Source organism: Ovis aries, chromosome X (genome assembly GCF_016772045.2).
Source record: "Ovis aries strain OAR_USU_Benz2616 breed Rambouillet chromosome X, ARS-UI_Ramb_v3.0, whole genome shotgun sequence".
In the NCBI taxonomy this organism is placed as follows: Eukaryota; Metazoa; Chordata; class Mammalia; order Artiodactyla; family Bovidae; genus Ovis; species Ovis aries.
Window position 1 is genome coordinate 85,837,367 of NC_056080.1, and position 16,182 is coordinate 85,853,548.

The 16,182-nt window shown below is 54.6% G+C and overlaps 2 protein-coding genes and 2 pseudogenes across 2 annotated transcripts; 2 read left to right on the forward strand and 2 right to left on the reverse strand.

Moving 5' to 3' along the window:
• Window positions 1-869: 869 nt before the first annotated feature.
• Window positions 870-1,660, reverse strand: LOC101109521 (melanoma-associated antigen 10-like; annotated as a pseudogene).
• Window positions 1,661-7,567: 5,907 nt separating this feature from the next.
• Window positions 7,568-9,214, forward strand: EOLA2 (endothelium and lymphocyte associated ASCH domain 2). The gene is given in 5 exon segments (XM_042242341.1): window positions 7,568-7,646; window positions 7,649-7,798; window positions 7,908-7,912; window positions 8,535-8,780; window positions 9,194-9,214. Coding segments are annotated over 5 exon segments (501 nt in total).
• Window positions 9,215-9,907: 693 nt separating this feature from the next.
• On the reverse strand, window positions 9,908-12,513 carry LOC101108994 (heat shock transcription factor, X-linked member 3-like; annotated as a pseudogene).
• A 1-nt stretch (window position 12,514) lies between these two features.
• On the forward strand, window positions 12,515-13,303 carry LOC105605704 (melanoma-associated antigen 10-like). The gene has a single exon (XM_015104731.3). It carries the CDS (start codon window positions 12,515-12,517, stop codon window positions 13,301-13,303), a length of 789 nt encoding a protein of 262 aa, XP_014960217.3.
• The last annotated feature ends 2,879 nt before the right edge of the window (window positions 13,304-16,182 follow it).

Below are 16,182 nucleotides of genomic sequence, written 5' to 3' on the forward strand. Positions count from 1 at the left end.
GCCTGTAAGTCTGAGGGCTGCCACCAACCAGCCTCATCACGATCACCTCCCACAGAAGGAACCCAAGTTCTCAAAGCCCCAAACCACCCTGGCTCAGGTACCGACACTTGAGTGCTCCTCCTGGAGCCCCACCACCCCTTCCGGTGCTGCCTTGTTCCGTGGGACTAGGGGACGTCTCTCCACCTTCCTTGTGTGACTGCGGCTCTGAGACCATCACTCTAGCTGTGGGGGTGTTCTGCTTCTCCTAGTGCCCCCACTGCTAACATGGACTTTCATGGAGCAGAGGCTCCATAAAGGTCTTCGGAATAAATGAGCCAGTGAGCAGGGGGCTCAGATGAACTGTCTGCTACTTCCTTAAATAACCCAGGCAAATCCAAATAAACAGAGATAATTTAGTTTTTGAGAATGCTACACAGGAAGGACGGAAGCATGAATTCACTACGATTACTTTTATCATCTAATTCTTCCCCCATCGATACTACTGCTCAGTAAGTTCACGTTTCCAAAACAGTCCTAATTCCACTTCCACTGTATCCTGTTCAGGACCACAACACAAAATGGAAGATTTCCCAACTGCTTTTACAAAATAGCAAAACTCTTGTTCTTGAACTGGGTAAGCACAAACACATTGTGATCATCATTCACAAAGCTGAGACACTCAAGTTTATTTAGCCTTCCATTAAAACAATCCAAGTTTGACAATTTTCTAAAGGAAAGAGAAATGAGTTTGCCTGTCATCATAAAGAACAGGAACCCAAAGATGCTACACAATGGTTTCCCCAACTGGCCCACCAGGCCCTCAGTTCTGAGAAGGCTGACTACTCCTCTTCAATCACAGAGGGGAAGATTAGCCTGGCTGCTGCTCTGGCTCAGGCCTCCTTGTCCTCCTCCCTCTCAGCCTCTGCAGACAGGAGTGGGAAGGTCCTCCAAGTCCTTTGTCTGACCCTGAGCACAAATGCCATGACTTGCTCTTTGCTGGTCTCCGCATAGGCCCGGGGACCCCACAGGAACTCGTAGCGAGCAGGGTCACTGTCAGGCACCTGCCGGTACTCCAGGTACCCTCCCCCACCCACACTTGGGTCAGCAGCTCCCTGGGCTCCCCAAAGATGGAGTTCTCCCTCCCAACATACACCCCCATCCTGCTGAGTGCTCCCCAGACCACCTCCTCAGGGGTGGGGTCTCCATTCCTCATGATCACGCTGAGGACCAGCACCAGTAGACCGGCCTTGGGCAGGCCCTGCCCATCGCTCAGCATCTCATCGCAGGTGAGACCCAGGGCAGGGATCATACCATAGGTGTCCTTCCTGGGGTATACCCCGCCACCTCCACACCAAAGACCAGCTGCAGGCACTCCGAGGCTTGTCTGAAAACCAGCGGGAAGTGCTCCTGGTTATCCTTGAGGACCTTCTTCAGCATTTCCGCCTGGGAAGTCAGCTCCTTGGCTCGATACTTGAGGAGCAGGAAGTTCATCAGCTTAGTTATCATCTCCTTCAGAGCTTCCTGGGGCAAGGCCTCCCGGGGGCTGAGGAGGACACTGTGGAGGAGGAGGCCGAGGGGATGCAGCCTCTTGCACCTCAGTCCCCAAGAACTGCACCTCCACCAGGCCCTGGGCCTCGCCTGGGTCCTGAAGGTCTTCCTCGGGCTTGTTCAGCTTACTCATCCCCACCAGGAGCACGATGCCTGTGATCAAACCCCAGACAGGCGTGAGACAGGGGCTTAGGGGAGGAGGGGGTGGGAATGGCCTGGGCTGAGAACCCCACTGCCCCTGTGGTCAGTGCACAGAGGCCAGGCGGGACATGACGAGCAGGTGAGGACCAAGCATCTCCCCAGCCCAGAACCCACAGGAGGCCTTGGGCCGTCTGATACAGGCCACTTACAGGTCTCCCCTTGAAGGTTTCACTCAGACCTCACAGGGGCGCTCACCCTGGGCAGCCAGTCCCTTGGCTACCTGAAGGAAGAAGTGAAGTGGCTCCCCAGGGTGTAGTCAGCACAGCCCGAGATTTCTGGCACTGACAAAGCGGGGCGATTAGGGCCTTCTGGGGTTCCCTTTGTTCTGGGATAGGGAGCCCTACTCAGGGCACCCTCCTCACCTTCACTCCTGGTACTGCCTGGGCCTCCTCTGCTCTCCGACCTCACGACATGGGCCTCAGACGTCTGCCTTGGCCTCCTGGTTCCTGGAGCTCCTGTGAGAGAAATGATGGGGACACCTTGGGGGTAGTGTGGCACAGCCCTGGGCCTTTTGTGCTGGGAGGAGTGGACTCTGTGAGGTCCCCCCAGTTGGGGCATGGGAGGTCCCCTCGGGGCTCCCTTGTAGTTCTCCCCTTTCCCCTGGCACAGCCTGGACCCTCCCCTTTGGGGGCCTGCAGGCTAACTCAGAACAAGATGCCAGTCTGTACAGAAAGCACTGAGGGGCCCCACATTTGGCCGCACCTGCCCAGGGCCTCCCGGGGGTTCTAGGCTGGGGAGATGCTTGGTCCTCAGCTGCTCCTCATGCCCCGCCTGGCCTCCAAGCACTGACCACGGGGCAGGCATCTGCTCAGTCCGGGGAGTCCAGCCTCTGCCAACCTGAAGCCTCCACCCTCCGCCCAAGGTCCCTGAGCCAGATGTCAAAAAACTTCTCACCCTGTTCACCCCGCTCTAAGGCCTCCAAGAGCCCCCACAAGGACCGGGATCCCTCCCTCCGTGTTGGAGTCTAACCGCTTCAGTCCTTCCTTGCGTGGAGCCTGGACTTCAGGCAGCACCCGGGACTGTCCCGTCCGCCATTTTGAGACGCTGCTGCACTCACGAGGTCCTATCTCTCTGAGACCCGCACGTTAGGAAGTCAGACAGGCCGAGTGCTCTTCTCACCGCAAAGTGTCCCAGGGCCAACTACAGGGGCGGGGATCTGTGGGGTTCTGTCGGCCCTCACTCAGGGTCCCCCCCCGAGTCCTCCTTCAGATACTTCACCTTGCCTCCGCGCAGGACCTGGATTCTCGCCTCCTGGAACTGAAGCCCCGCCCCTTATACCGGGACCCCAGTCTCTTGAAGACCTGGATGTCAGGAAGTCAGCGCATGCGTGTAGCGCTCATCCTGCCCGCACGGTTGCCCTGGAAGGACAACAGAGACGGGCTTCTTTGAGGTCTCCTCTGATTGGGTCCAGGGTCCTCTAGGGCCTCCTCAGGGTCCTCGATTTGACTCCCCGCAGGACCCTTTCACTTTTCACTTTCATGCATTGGAGAAGGCAATGGCAACCCACTCCAGTGTTCTTGCCTGGAGAATCCCAGGGACCGGGGAGCCTGGTGGGCTGCCGTCTATGTGGTCGCACAGAGTTGGACACGACTGAAGTGACTTAGCAGCGGCAGCAGCGGACCTGGGAATCGCTCCCCCTGAGGCCCCACCCTATATGCAAGGTCCCCAGTCTGAGACCCAGATGTCAGGAAGTGAGACCATGCATGTTGGGCTCATCCTACGCCAAGGTTACCAAGGGCCAATAGCAGCTACAGGCTTCTTTGAGGTCTCCTCTGACTGGGGTCCAGGGTCCCTCAGTCCTCCCTGAGGGTCCTCATCTTGAAACCCTAGGGGAGCTGGGCTTCTTCCCTCTGCTCACTTGAGGACATGCCCCTCTCCCAGGTCCCCAGTTTCTCTGAGACCCGAATGTCAGGAAATGCAGCATGTGCTCATCCACCCTCTGTGCTCCTTGAGCCTTGATATGAGGGTCCCGCCTCGGGTCAACACAAAGGGCATCCCCGGATCTGCCAGGGCTCTAGATGAGGTCCCTGAGGGAGGATGTAAGGAACCCCACAGATCCCTGCCCCTGCTGTCAGCCCTGGGCCACCCTGGTAGTGGGAGGAGCACTTGGCAGCCTGTTCTGACTTCCGCATCTGTGTCTCAGAGACATTAGGCAACTCTTAGAAGGGGCAGGGCCTCAGATGGGCAGAGGGGAAGATCTTAGTTCTTTTGAGAGTCAAGGTGAGGATGTGGAGGGAAGACTGAGCGGACCTTGGACCCCAGAGCAGAGTGGGCTCTGGGAGGACACAGGGTGGATGAGCACATGCTGCATTTCCTGACATTCGGGTCTCAGAGAGACTGGGGTCCTGGTATAGGGAGTGGAATTCCTGACACTCCGGGTCTCAGATAGACTGGGGTCCTGGTATAAGGGCTGGGGCTTTAGTAGGAGACAGGAGAGAATCCAAAGTCTTACCTGGAGACAAGGTGAGGTCCTGAAGGAAGACTGGAGGGACCCCGAGGGAGGACTGATGGAAGCCCATAGACCCCGCCCCTGTTGTTGGCCCTGGGAGCCCCTGGGGTGAGAAGAGCACACTAGGCCTGTCCTGACTTCCTGACATCAGGGTCTATGGGAGATTGGGACTCAGTGTGACGAGCAGTGATTCAGGCCAGGAGAGGACAAAACCCAGGTGAGTTGGCTCTTCCCATCAGGTGGCCAACGTATTGGAGCTTCAGCTTTAGCACCAGTCCTTTCAACGGATATTCGGGGTTGATTTCCTTTAGGATTGACTGGCTTGATCTCCTTGCTGTCCAAGGGGCTCTCAAGAGTCTTCTCCAGTGCTACAGTAGTACTATTTTATACTTAGTGTGCATCTGTTAATCCCAGACTCCTAATTTATCCCTTCCCCTGCTTTTCCCCATTGGTAACCATAATTTTATTCTGAGTCTTTCTGATTTGTAAATAATTTCATTTGCATCGTCTTTTTAGATTGCACCTATAAGTCTTACCATAGAATATTTCTTTCTCTTTCCGACTTACTTCACTTAATATGATAATCTCTAGGTCCATCCGCAGAGAAGGCAATGGCAACCCACTCCAGTACTCTTACCTGGAAAATCCCATAGGCACAGGAGCCTGGTAGGCTGCAGTCCATGGGGTCGTGAAGAGTCAGACATGACTGAGTGACTTCACTTTCACTTTTCACTTTCATGCATTGGAGAAAGAAATGGCAACCCACTCCAATGTTCTTGCCTGGAGAATCCTAGGGATAAGGGGAGCCTGGTGGGCTGCCATCTATGTGGTCGCACAGAGTCGGACATGACTGAAGCGACTTAGCAGCAGCAGGAGCAGGTCCATCCATGTTGCCACAAATGGTATTTACTTTGTTATTTTTCATGGCTGAGTAGTATTCCAGTGTTGTGTGTGTGTGTGTGTGTGTGTGTGTGTCTGTGTGTCTGTCTGTCTGTCTGTGTCTGTGTCTGTGTATACCACATCTTCTTTATCCAGTCATCTGAAAATGGACACTTAAGTTGCTTCCATATCTCATCTGTTGTAAATAGTGCTGCAATGAATGTTGGGGTGCGTGTATCTTTTCACATTAGAGTTTCTATCTCAGTATATATTCAGGAGTGGGATCATATGGTAGTTCTGTTTGTAGTTGTTTAAGGACCCTCCATACTGTTCTTCATATTGAGTGTACCAACTTACATTTCGAGGGGTGTACGAGGGTTCCCTTTTCTCTGCTCCTCTCCAACATTTATTCTTAAGATTTTTGATGGTGACCATTCTGACCAGCAATGGCACCCCACTCCAGTACTCTTGCCTGGAAAATACCATGGACGGAGAAGCCTGGTGGGCTGCAGTCCATGGGGTCGCCAAGAGTCGAACACGACTGAGCGACTTCACTTTCACTTTTCACTTTCATGCATTGGAGAAGGAAATGGCAACCCACTCCAGTGTTCTTGCCAGGAGAATCCCAGGGATGGGGGAGCCTGGTGGGCTGCCGTCTATGGGGCTGCACAGAGTCAGACACGGCTGAAGCGACTTAGCAGCTTAGCAGCATTCTGACCAGTGTAAAGTGATACTTCATTGGAGTTTTAATTTGCATTTGTCTAATAATTCAGAATGTTGAGCATCTTTTCATGTGCCTGTTGGCATTCTGTGTCGTCTTTGGAGAAAGGGTCTTCTTTGGAGGAAGGGTTTCATGTCAGGGTCACACAGGCTGGGTGGCTCAAACTACAAACCGTGTTGGTTCAGGAGGCCAGCAGCCAATGTGCAGGTGTCAACTGACGTTGGCTCTGGTGAGGGTTGTGGAGACAGTCTGTCCCATCTCTTCCCTCTCACTTATGGGGCATTGCTGGCCATGGTGGGCGTGCATGGGCTTGGGCTTCCTCTTCACCCGGAGTTGTCCTGTGTGTCTGTCTGTCTCTAAATGTGTCCTTTGTATGGGGACGCCCATTTTGTTAGAGGAGGGACCACCCTAATGAGCTCACTGGACCTCCGTCAGCTCTGGGAGGACCTTTCCTTTGTCTGTAAGGTCTCGCCGAGGTGCTTGGCATTGAGACTCCAGCACCTGAACTTGAGGGCACACGATGTGACTCCTCACACCCTGCAAAGGCTCTGAGGTAGGAACACACTGGAATGTTCCAAGGATGGAAGGATGGCCTTTATAGCTCCTGCGAGTGAATCCAGGGGCGAGGAGAGCAGGCTGCCGGGGTAAGAGGTGGATCATATGGGGCCTCATGGGCCTGTGAGAACTGTGGGTCTGCTGTGCTTGGGGAAGGGAAGGCCCAGGATGCCCTAGGCTGGGGGCCTCTGGGACCATGTCCCCATCCTCATCGTCTCGTGGAAACAGAAGCTCCCTGCTAGAGGTGCTGAGAATCTACTGAGGTTCAGGCCAGCGGCTCTGTTCCCCTGCCATCACCCCACTCCAGTAAACAGGGACGCCCTTCCAGGTACAAGGAAAGAAGTGAGGAAGGAGGTACATGCGGTCAGGTCCCCTGCCGTCATGGGCTATCTCTCTATCCCTGGCACCTCCTCAGCCGTGGAAAGATGTGAGAGTAACCTAGTGGGTTACTTGAGGTTTGAATTCTGTAATCCCTGTATGGTGCCATTCCAGGCCCTGGCAAAGACGTGGAGTGCACCCGTCCCAGTAGTTCCGGCACTCTTTCATTCTTTCTCTAGGCTCTAGGTGGGGGCTGGGGCATCTGCTGACAGTGGAGGCAGTGGTGTGGGAAGGGCTGCAAGGAACGTGGTTCCCAAAGGCATGGGGAAGACACCTGGCAGGGCCATCCAGGGCCAAGGCTAGACTGGTTTGTACGGATCTGTGCTCAGCAGGCCTGGGCTAAGATGGGGGCTCTGCAGAGCATGGACAGGGATGGGGCCAGGGAGTTAAGAGGTGGGGTGGGGGCAGTGTTTGGGCAGTTGGAAGCCAAGCCCAGGACTGTGCTTGTCTGTGCTGGGAGAGGACAAGAGCCCGGCCACTGGGCTCTGAAGCCAAGGGGCTTGCCCTCCCTCCTCAGTGCTCCCAGGGTTTCAGGGGCCTCTGTCTTGGAACTCACCACGTGCCTCTCTCCCGCTGCCCCGCCCTCCTTCCTGACCTCCCCACAGACTGCATGTGATGGACGGGTCCTCTGGGTCGCTAACCCCTGTCAACAGACAGTGTGGAGATGGATGGAAGGAGCCAGCCCTCTGTGACCCACCCTCTCCCCCCCATTCTGTGTCAGCAGAGTTGGAGGATGCTTGGACACATGGGGCTGATGTCCGGCTCAGGGCTGTGAGCTTGGAGGCTGCTGTGTCAGGCTCCTGGCCTTTGTGGTTCTGTGTTTCTGCACCCACGTGAGGTTCTGGGAGCCCTGGGAGATGAAGTTCGGCTGTCTGTCCTTCCGCCAGCCTTATGGTGTCAAGACCGTGGAGATGTGGTGGCGGCCTGTGCTATGTGGACCCAGCACTCTACCCTGGCTGTCCACATCAGGCACTGGGATTGGGAGGACGTGGACTGGCAGAAGCTGCTGGAGCAGAGGCTGGGGATGAGCCCTGCCCAGATCCAGGCCTTGCTGCAGGATAGGGAAAAGTTTGGCCATGGAGTGATCGGCTGCAAGTGACACCCTGCCCCGCGCTGCCCGCATGGCCCCTGGTGCTGCCCTGGGTCTCAGCTGGCTTGTGGTCATTTGTTTCCTGTTGAACCGATTGGTAGGGGGAGGAGGGGTGGGGCTGAGGTTTCTTCAGAGGGGCAATGAGGGTCCCTGGGCTGGGAAATGGTGGCCTGAGGTGCCTGACCCCCAGTCTGGGCCTCAGTCCCCATTTGTGCTCTGAGAGGCAGAGGCATATCTGGGTCTGCATGTGGCACTTGCCTCTGTGTGTGTTGGGGAGGGGGAGGGTGTGCCCAGCAGAGACTATAAGAGGTAGCACAGCACCCAGCCTGGGTTCCCCAACCCCAATGCCTGCAGCCGGGCCTGAGCAAGTCCCCTGACTCCTCAGGGGTGAAGCCCCACAGAAACTCCTGTCTGCTGGTGAGTCGCTTGGGGACCTGATGTCTGTAGGCTCCCCACCGGGGGCCCTCCTGTTCTGTCCCTGCAGCCTGCAGTGGGCAGACTGAGAGGTGCCCATGGCCTGGTGGGTTCATGGAGCACCAGGCCTCTCCCTTTCATTTCACTCCCTCCCTCGCTTGGCCTCACCCCGAGTTCCCGTTGTTGAGGTGAGCCCACCTGAAATGCTCAGCCAGAGGACCCAGTTCACCCTGGGTCTCCTCTGTGATGCAGTCTTAGACTGTAGCAGGCATGACTGTGAATCACCTTGTTCTCCTTCTGTGTCCTGTCTTTGCACACAGGTCCCGTGGATTGGGGTCACTTTGCTGTGCCCAGAAAACCGAGGTTGTGATGAGGTGGAGGAGCTGGAGAATCAAGCCATGCTGCCCGACCTGCAACGGAAGCACCTGACTGCGCTCGCCGACCCTCGCTGGCTGCTGCAGCCCGTCCTGGGGAGGGCCGGGAAGGACATGTTCCAGGTGGACATCCCCAAGCACCTGACCCCCTTTGGTCAGGAGGCCTGTCCAGACTGGGCTCTCGAGAGGAAGGTGACCGAGAGACCAGCTCATGGTGACACCATCCGGTCGCCACCATGCCCTGGACATGCTCGTCTGGTTCAGTCTGAATCGGCCCCACCGTGCGGTGAGCTGCCCACTTGGTGTGGGGCCGGGGGCCTGGACTCTGGACTCAGCAGGAGTCTCCAGGACTTTACCTTTACAAAAAGAGGTCGCCACTCGTTTTGGCCCTGCTGGGTCTGGGCGCTTGAGAGAAATGTGTTGTTAGGAAACCGGTTAGTGTTTTTCCCCTCTCTGTTCTGGTCCAAACTCCCCGATATTGGAACAGTGTCCAGGGGACTGATGGGGGAATGCTGGGGGTGAGGCTGAGTGTCAGCAGCTGGCTAGGACTCTGGCACAGGGAGAGGCCAGCAGGCCCAGAAACTGACCGTGGTTTGTCCTTGCAGTTGACCCTTGCCCTGCTGTAAAGTGTACCTTGGCTCACACAGCATGTGTGTTGGACATGGTGCCTGGCTGCTCTGTATCCAGAGTTAGGCTCCTAGATACAGCTGTGGGGGCAGAGCAACAAGGGCTGGTGTTCAGCTTGTGGAAACTTGTACTTGTGTTTGGGTTTCAAGTCATGTTTTTGCAAGGCCCTTGGTGAGTGGGGTGACCCTGCTTTCCAGTGGGCCTCTTGGGGATGCCCCTGGATCAGGAGCTAGAGAGGCTCAGCTGCTGACCAGAAACTTGTGGTATCGTCGGTGGACCCAGGAGGAGCCCCTTCTGCTTCAGGGTGCGTGACTCATGGAAGGTGACACCCCCACGGTCAGGAGCCAGACTGGGTCTTCTGCTGTGTGACAGGCAAGGCCCAGGGACCAGCCCGTCCTGGGATGGCCTCAGCGCATGGCTCGGGAGCCACACTCTTGGCTGAATGTGTGAAATGCTGATGCTTCAGATGAAAAGGGACTGGATTGAGGCCTGCCTGGGGCGTGGGCTTCCAGCCTCATCTGGCTCACCCAGTGCCGTTTGAATAGCATGGACAGACAGAAAGAACACAGACTCGCAGTTCTCATTTGATACTTTATTTACTCCCGTGGAGTTTTGCTGTACTTTATTAGAGCTAGAAATAGATTTTTTTATTACAGGAGAGTGCTTTTGAGTGACCCTAGGGACCTGGCGGCTCAGGGGTTGAGATTGCCCTTGAACTGCTTACAGAGGGCACACTTGTAAACTGAGGAATCCTCCTGCTCCTCATCCACCTCAGGGGCCTCGTTTGGGGCCACAACTGAAAGGACCATCACAATGGAATAATAGGTGCTGTACATAGTCATCACCGAACCATAACCTGGGCACTCTGTGGGGCTCTAGGGCAGTTTCCCTGCGGCCTCCCTTCCCGCAGTAGCTGGGGTACAGATGGCGCATTGCTGGACATGCCCTCTCCACTGGGCCCACCCTGCTCGCTGGGGAGATGGTTTGCCCTGGCCCCCCAAGCTACACTGCCCATAGATCAAAGGCCACAGGACACAAATGAGCACAGGCCAGGGGTTCTGTGAGCTGTTGGGATTCCTTTCTGGGCCTTCTTGTCAGCCTCTTGGGTGGACTCATTGTGATGGAATTTAGGAGAGCGTGTGGTCAGCACAGCTTGCTTCTTTCCCTTTGGGGCCGCTGTTGCACTGGTGGCGGGCTGAGCAGTTACTCTGGGGTCACCTTTCCTCCAGATGTCCTGCAGGAGGAGAGGCTTGTCTCTCTGAAACTTGGAGTTCCGATAGATCTGAAAGGAAATGAATCACTTTAGCCATCGTGGGGGAGAATAGCAGCTCCTCGCCGCCCTCCTCCCCACCACGTCCGGACCTTGCCTAAATATGGAGATAAGGTCTCTTCATTCCTAGCAGCTTATGAGGCCCTAGTAAGTGTGCTCCCAGAGCTCCGTTGAGGTGTTCCTGGCCCCCCTGACTTCAGGTGGCCCCTCAGGGTCTGGAGTCACCCCCGTGGATCCTTTGTAAGGGGGTTGGTGGAACATGACAGGCCCTGCTTTCTCCTCTTTCCTTTTTTTTTTTTTTTGTTAGTTTTTTTTATTTTTTAAATTTTAAAATCTTTAATTCTTAAATGCGTTCCCAAACATGAACCCCCCTCCCACCTCCCTCCCCATGACGTCTCTCTGGGTCATCCCCATGCACCACCCTCTCACGAGAAAAAATGTTCTCCTGGGAAATGAAACCAGTCCAGCACTTGGCTTGTCTAGTCTAGTCTCCCCAGAAGGGCTTTCTACGTTACCATCATCCTCTTCTTCCCCACAGAGTGACCCGAAGGGCAGATTTTCCTGAACCCATTCAGGTTCAGTTTGCAGATGAAAGTCGATGCTCTCTGCCTCGAAGATCCTGTCTGTGCCTCCGCACTGCAGGACCTCCGTCTGGAAGAGATCTGCTTCAGTGACCACCGTGTCTCCCTCGTCGTTCCAGTGCAGAGGTGATGGCTGCATCCCCCACTCTCACCCAGAGCTTCTAGGGAAGGACAGCCTGAGGACGGCATTGTTCTCATCCTCGTTGGCCGTTTCTGAGTTTGGGCCCTGTGGGGTCAGGTTGTCTTGGGAGCCTGCATCTGGGCTCTCGGGTTGGTCACCCTGCTTCTCCAAAGCCACCCCTGAGAATCCACATTTGGATCCAGGAAGGAATCATGGCAGTCCCCTGCTGCGGCCTCCCCATCAGTTGATGGGGCCAGCGGAGCCGCAAGCGCCTCGTGGGAAGCCAGTCTACCTCGGGAGCATTCTCTACCCAAGCAGTGAACGCTCAGGGCAGAAGGGCCTCAGACCAGGGTGTCAGTGTCCAGTACTGTCCGGAGATTCTAGAATCTGGGTCATGGGCCAGGCAGCCAATTAAGTGGCCCGCTTCCTTACTTGTTTCATGATGTCACAGAGGCGATGTGGAGAGGCAGCCCTGGCCCAGTATGGGGGAGGGGCAAAGGGGATGGAGATGGGATCCACAGTTTGTCTCTTATGTGAAAGTACAGAAAAGTATGTTTAAGGTTGCTTGTAAAAGCTCCCATCTGCTGCCAGGTGCCTTGTTTCAGGGGGCCAGGCCTTGGAAGGGTTGACAAACATGCCCCTGGTTCCACTCCCCTCCCTACCAACTGGCAGGCCCGTGGATGGCTTCTGCTGAAAAGCCAGGCCCTGGTGAGTCCTGGCTCGGCTACCACCGAGAGAGACAGCTTGTGCTGCCAATGGTAGGTCCTACACAGATGACCCAAAACTCAAGTCCTGATGGGACTAGCCACTCCAGATCTGGGGGGACCTCACAGAGTCAACCCCTCCTAAGAGTACAGAAGGCCTAGGTCTGTGCCACAGTCTACCCCCGAGGTGACCCCTCCATTCGTCTCGCAGGGGCTCCAGGAACCAGGAGGCAAAGGCAGAGGTCTGAGGTCTGTGTATTGAGGTCACAGGAGTGCCAAGGTGAGGTGGGTGTCCTGAGTGTGCACAGGGTTTCCCAATCCCAGAACAGAGGGGACCTCAAAAGGCCCTAATTCCCCCACCTTGTCGGACCCAGAACCTCAGGCTGTACTGGCTGCACCCTGAGCCAGAATTTCTCTTCCTCACTTGACAGGGGACTGACCACCAAGGAGGAGCGCCCCTGTAACGCCCAAGAGCAGCCCTCAAGGAAGACCAGTAAGCGGCCTCAGTCAGAGCCACCCATGGCGCATTTCAGAACTGAGACCATTTACACTCTCTCTTTCCCAGGTCAGCAGTCTCCATTTTCCCCTGCCACACCCTCACTGTGCACAAGACCCCAGTCATCATGCCTGTGGTCCCGACGAATGAGCTCTGCACTTCTGAGGAAGACCTTCAGGGCCAAATCCAGGCCCAGGGCCCAGTGGAGGCGCAGCTCCTGGGGGCTGAGGCGGAGGATGCCTCAACCCCTCTGGCCTCCTTCCCTCCAGACTCATCTTCCTCTGCCGCCGTGGATGCGGAGATCTTGTTCAAGCAGGCTGTGAATGTGATGACGGCTGAACTACTGGAGTTCCTGCTCCTCAAGTATGGCACCAAGGAGCCGATTTTCCAGGCTGAAATGCTGAATAGGGTCCTCAGGGATAACCAGGCCCATTTCCCAGTGGTCTTCCGTAAAGCCACACAGTGCCTGCAGCTGGCCTTTGGCGTGGATATGAAAGAGGTGGACCACAGAGAGCACATCTATGTCATGGTCGCCACCCTGGGCCTCACCCTCAATGAGATGCAGAGGGGTGGGCAGAGCATACCAAAAGCTGGCCTCCTGGTGACGGTCCTGAGCCTGATTCTCGTAGCAGGGGACCGGGTCTGTGAGGAGAAGGTCTGGGGAGCACTCAGCATGATGGGGGTATTTCCTGGCATAGAGCACTGCATCTATGGGGAACCCAAGGAGCTGCTGACCCAAGTGTGGGTACAGGCAGGGTACCTGGAGTACCGTCAGGTGCCTTACAGCCACCCTGCTCATTACGAGTTCCTGTGGGGTCCCCGGGCCTATGCAGAGACCAGCAAGCAGCAAGTCAAGGACTATATGCACAGGGTCAATGGAAGGCGTCCCAGGTTCTTCCCACCCCGGTGTGCATAGCTGTGAGGGAGGAGGAAGAGGGGCCCTGAGCCAGAGCAGCAGCCAGGCTCCTTTCAGGCCCGCATCCGGCAGCTTGTCCTGGGGTTAGGAAGGGAGGCTGATCCTTCCCTCTGTGTTGGAAGAGGGAGCATTCAGCCTTCTCAGTCGTGACAGCCCGGGCCAGTTGAGGGAACAGGTGTGTAGCATCTTTGGCTTCCTCTTCTCTACAATGACATGGAGATTCATTTCTGTTTCCTTTAGAATTGTTTCAAATGTTATTCCTTTTAATAGGAGGCTTAATAAGCCTCAGTGTCTAACTATGTCAATAACGTTGATCACAGTGTGTTTGTGCTTACCCAGTTCAAGAACAAGAGTTTTGCTGTTTTGTAAAAGTGATTGCGAACACTTTCATTTTATTTTGTCACCCTGAACAAGATTACATGGGCTTGGAATATAACTATTTTGGAAATATAATATGACTTAGTAGGAGTTAAGAGATAAAATATATTTGAGGTGAGTTCCTCTGTACTTCTTGTCTGTCATTTTATGCAGCTAAACTATCTCTGTTCAATTGGAGTTTTTCAAGTTATTATTTAAGAAAGTACAAAAAGCCTGAGGTGACTTAATAAGTGTCCCGCTCTGGCTCATTTATTCCACAGACCTTCATGGAGCCTGTGCTCTGTGGAAGGCCCTGTGTTAACAGTAGCCTGTGTTAACAGTGGGGACACTAGGAGAAGCAGGACACCCCAACACCTAGAGTGATGATCTGAGAGCTGCAGTCCCATGAGGAAGGTGGACAGACATCCCCTAGTTCCACCGAACAAGGCAACCAGGGGCAGGGTCCACGGGGAGCACTTGAGTGTCGGGGCCTGGTCCAGGGTGGTTTGGGGCTTTGGGAAGCTGGGTTCATTCTGTGGGAGGTGATGGTGATGAGGGTGAATGGTGGCCGCAGCCAGGTACACACAGTGTCTTATGGGTGAGAAGAAACTCTGAAATGGGACATACACATTAGAAGATCCGCTTCTGTCCTAGATAAATTTCCTGGGGCAGGAAGGGAAGTTACGCTGCGGTCAGGGAGAGTTAGACACCTGTTTATGCTGCTTGATCTAGGTACACCAAAGATTTGCCAAATGGGGAGGGGTGAGTGGACTTTGGTTTGCTACACAATCGACCCAGTCTTGGAGAATATAGTTGAAGACGTCTTGGTAAGCATCCCCAAACTTTTGGTAGGATTTTAATGGAGTGTCTTCTTTAAAACTGGTGGCTGTTCACTTAACCTAATGGATCAGCTTATCCAGGTGGTCAGGCCCTAAAGCCATAGATGAGGAGGGATTACGGAAACCACAGTGGCAAAATCTGCACTGAACTTGAATTCACACACCTCAGAATTCTCATTGGAGGTGAAAAGTGCAGCATTGTGCATATCCTAGCTAGAGTTTATGAATAAAACGCCCACTGCCCTTGTCCTCTCACTGTCGCTTGTCTGATACCTGCCCTCATGAAGCCAATGGCTGTCGGGAGCCTAAGGGCACCTGTGGAGCTGCGCAGGCAAGTCCCAGCGTGTGGAGGCAGCCGGGACTCCCGGGGGAGACTGTGCCTGGTATCAGGAGGCAGGGGCACATCCTCAGCTCGCTGGGACTGTGGGCAGCATCACTGCAGAGGGGAGGGCAGAATGAGCACGGGAGGGAGCCGGGGGACCCCTCCCTGACATTCCCAGGAGCCTTGGAAGCTAAGTCAGATCTTGCATTTAAAAGTGCCAGCACAGAGGGGTGACTAGAAACAGCTGGGGATTCAAGGCACTTTGGCTTTCTCAAAAACTCCTCAATCACAAAGGGAATCATCTTCATCACAAGCTACACCTACAGGCTGCTGACTGTTGAGCTCTGAGCACACTGTAGGGCGGGGGAGAGACTCCAGGTCCTTGTTCACGTCTCTTCTCCTCTGTTTCCTGGAAGCTGCCTGCAGGGAACATGGGATCCTAGGTAAACCTCCAACAGTTTGGGAATAAATACATGATCAACTCACCAATTTAAATACAAAGACAGAAACAAAAACAGTTTTCATATAAATAGCAATAGCACGTTGTTTGGGAAAAAGCATCCCATTTGTGCTCATATCTGAGGTGGTGTGGAAAGATATTCTGGATGAAGGTGGTGCCACATCCATGGGGCTGAGGTCCCAAAAAGCAGGAAAGGATCCTTCCTGCCTGACTGATGGAAGCGCTAGCCAGGCAGGCGCCATCCATTCAGGGCCAAGGTGAGGACCTGGGCTCCTCCCAGTGGCACTGATATCCTGAGGCTGCAGGGAGCGGTTGAGTGAAATGACATCTTAATTCCCTGCCCAGGAATTGAACCTGGGTACCCTGGATGAGAGCCCAGAATCCTAGCCAGGAGACTAGCAAGGGCTAGAGGCTGAACGCTATTGTTTCATGGATCATTGCCTCCAGTGAAAAGTGCATTTATCACAGAGGCAGAAACTGTAAATGCAGGTACAGACTTTATTATCAGAAACATAGCACAAGTGGGAGAGCACAGAAAGAAATGGTTTAGTTGAGACAGAAGCAAGGCAGAGATGCAATCCTGGAGAGAAAGTGTGTGGATGTCCCCTCTGGTGAGCAGGAACACAGTCAAGAGCCGGTCAAGTCATTTATATGAGGCAGTCCTTCTGGATTTTTGTCTTCCTTCAGGCCTAGACCCACTAGAAGCCTTTTTTTCACATGTCTGGTGTCTCTCTTGTCCCAAAAGATGCGGGAGTGGAGATCCCTTTATCCTTTACTGAAACAAGGTTTTGCCGCTCTTTGTCCTTGCCATGACTGTTACTTTAGGTATTTATAAGAGACAAACACTGGCTATTTATGCTGTCTCTATTGTTTTATTCATTTCAGAGAGTAAACAGGAGGC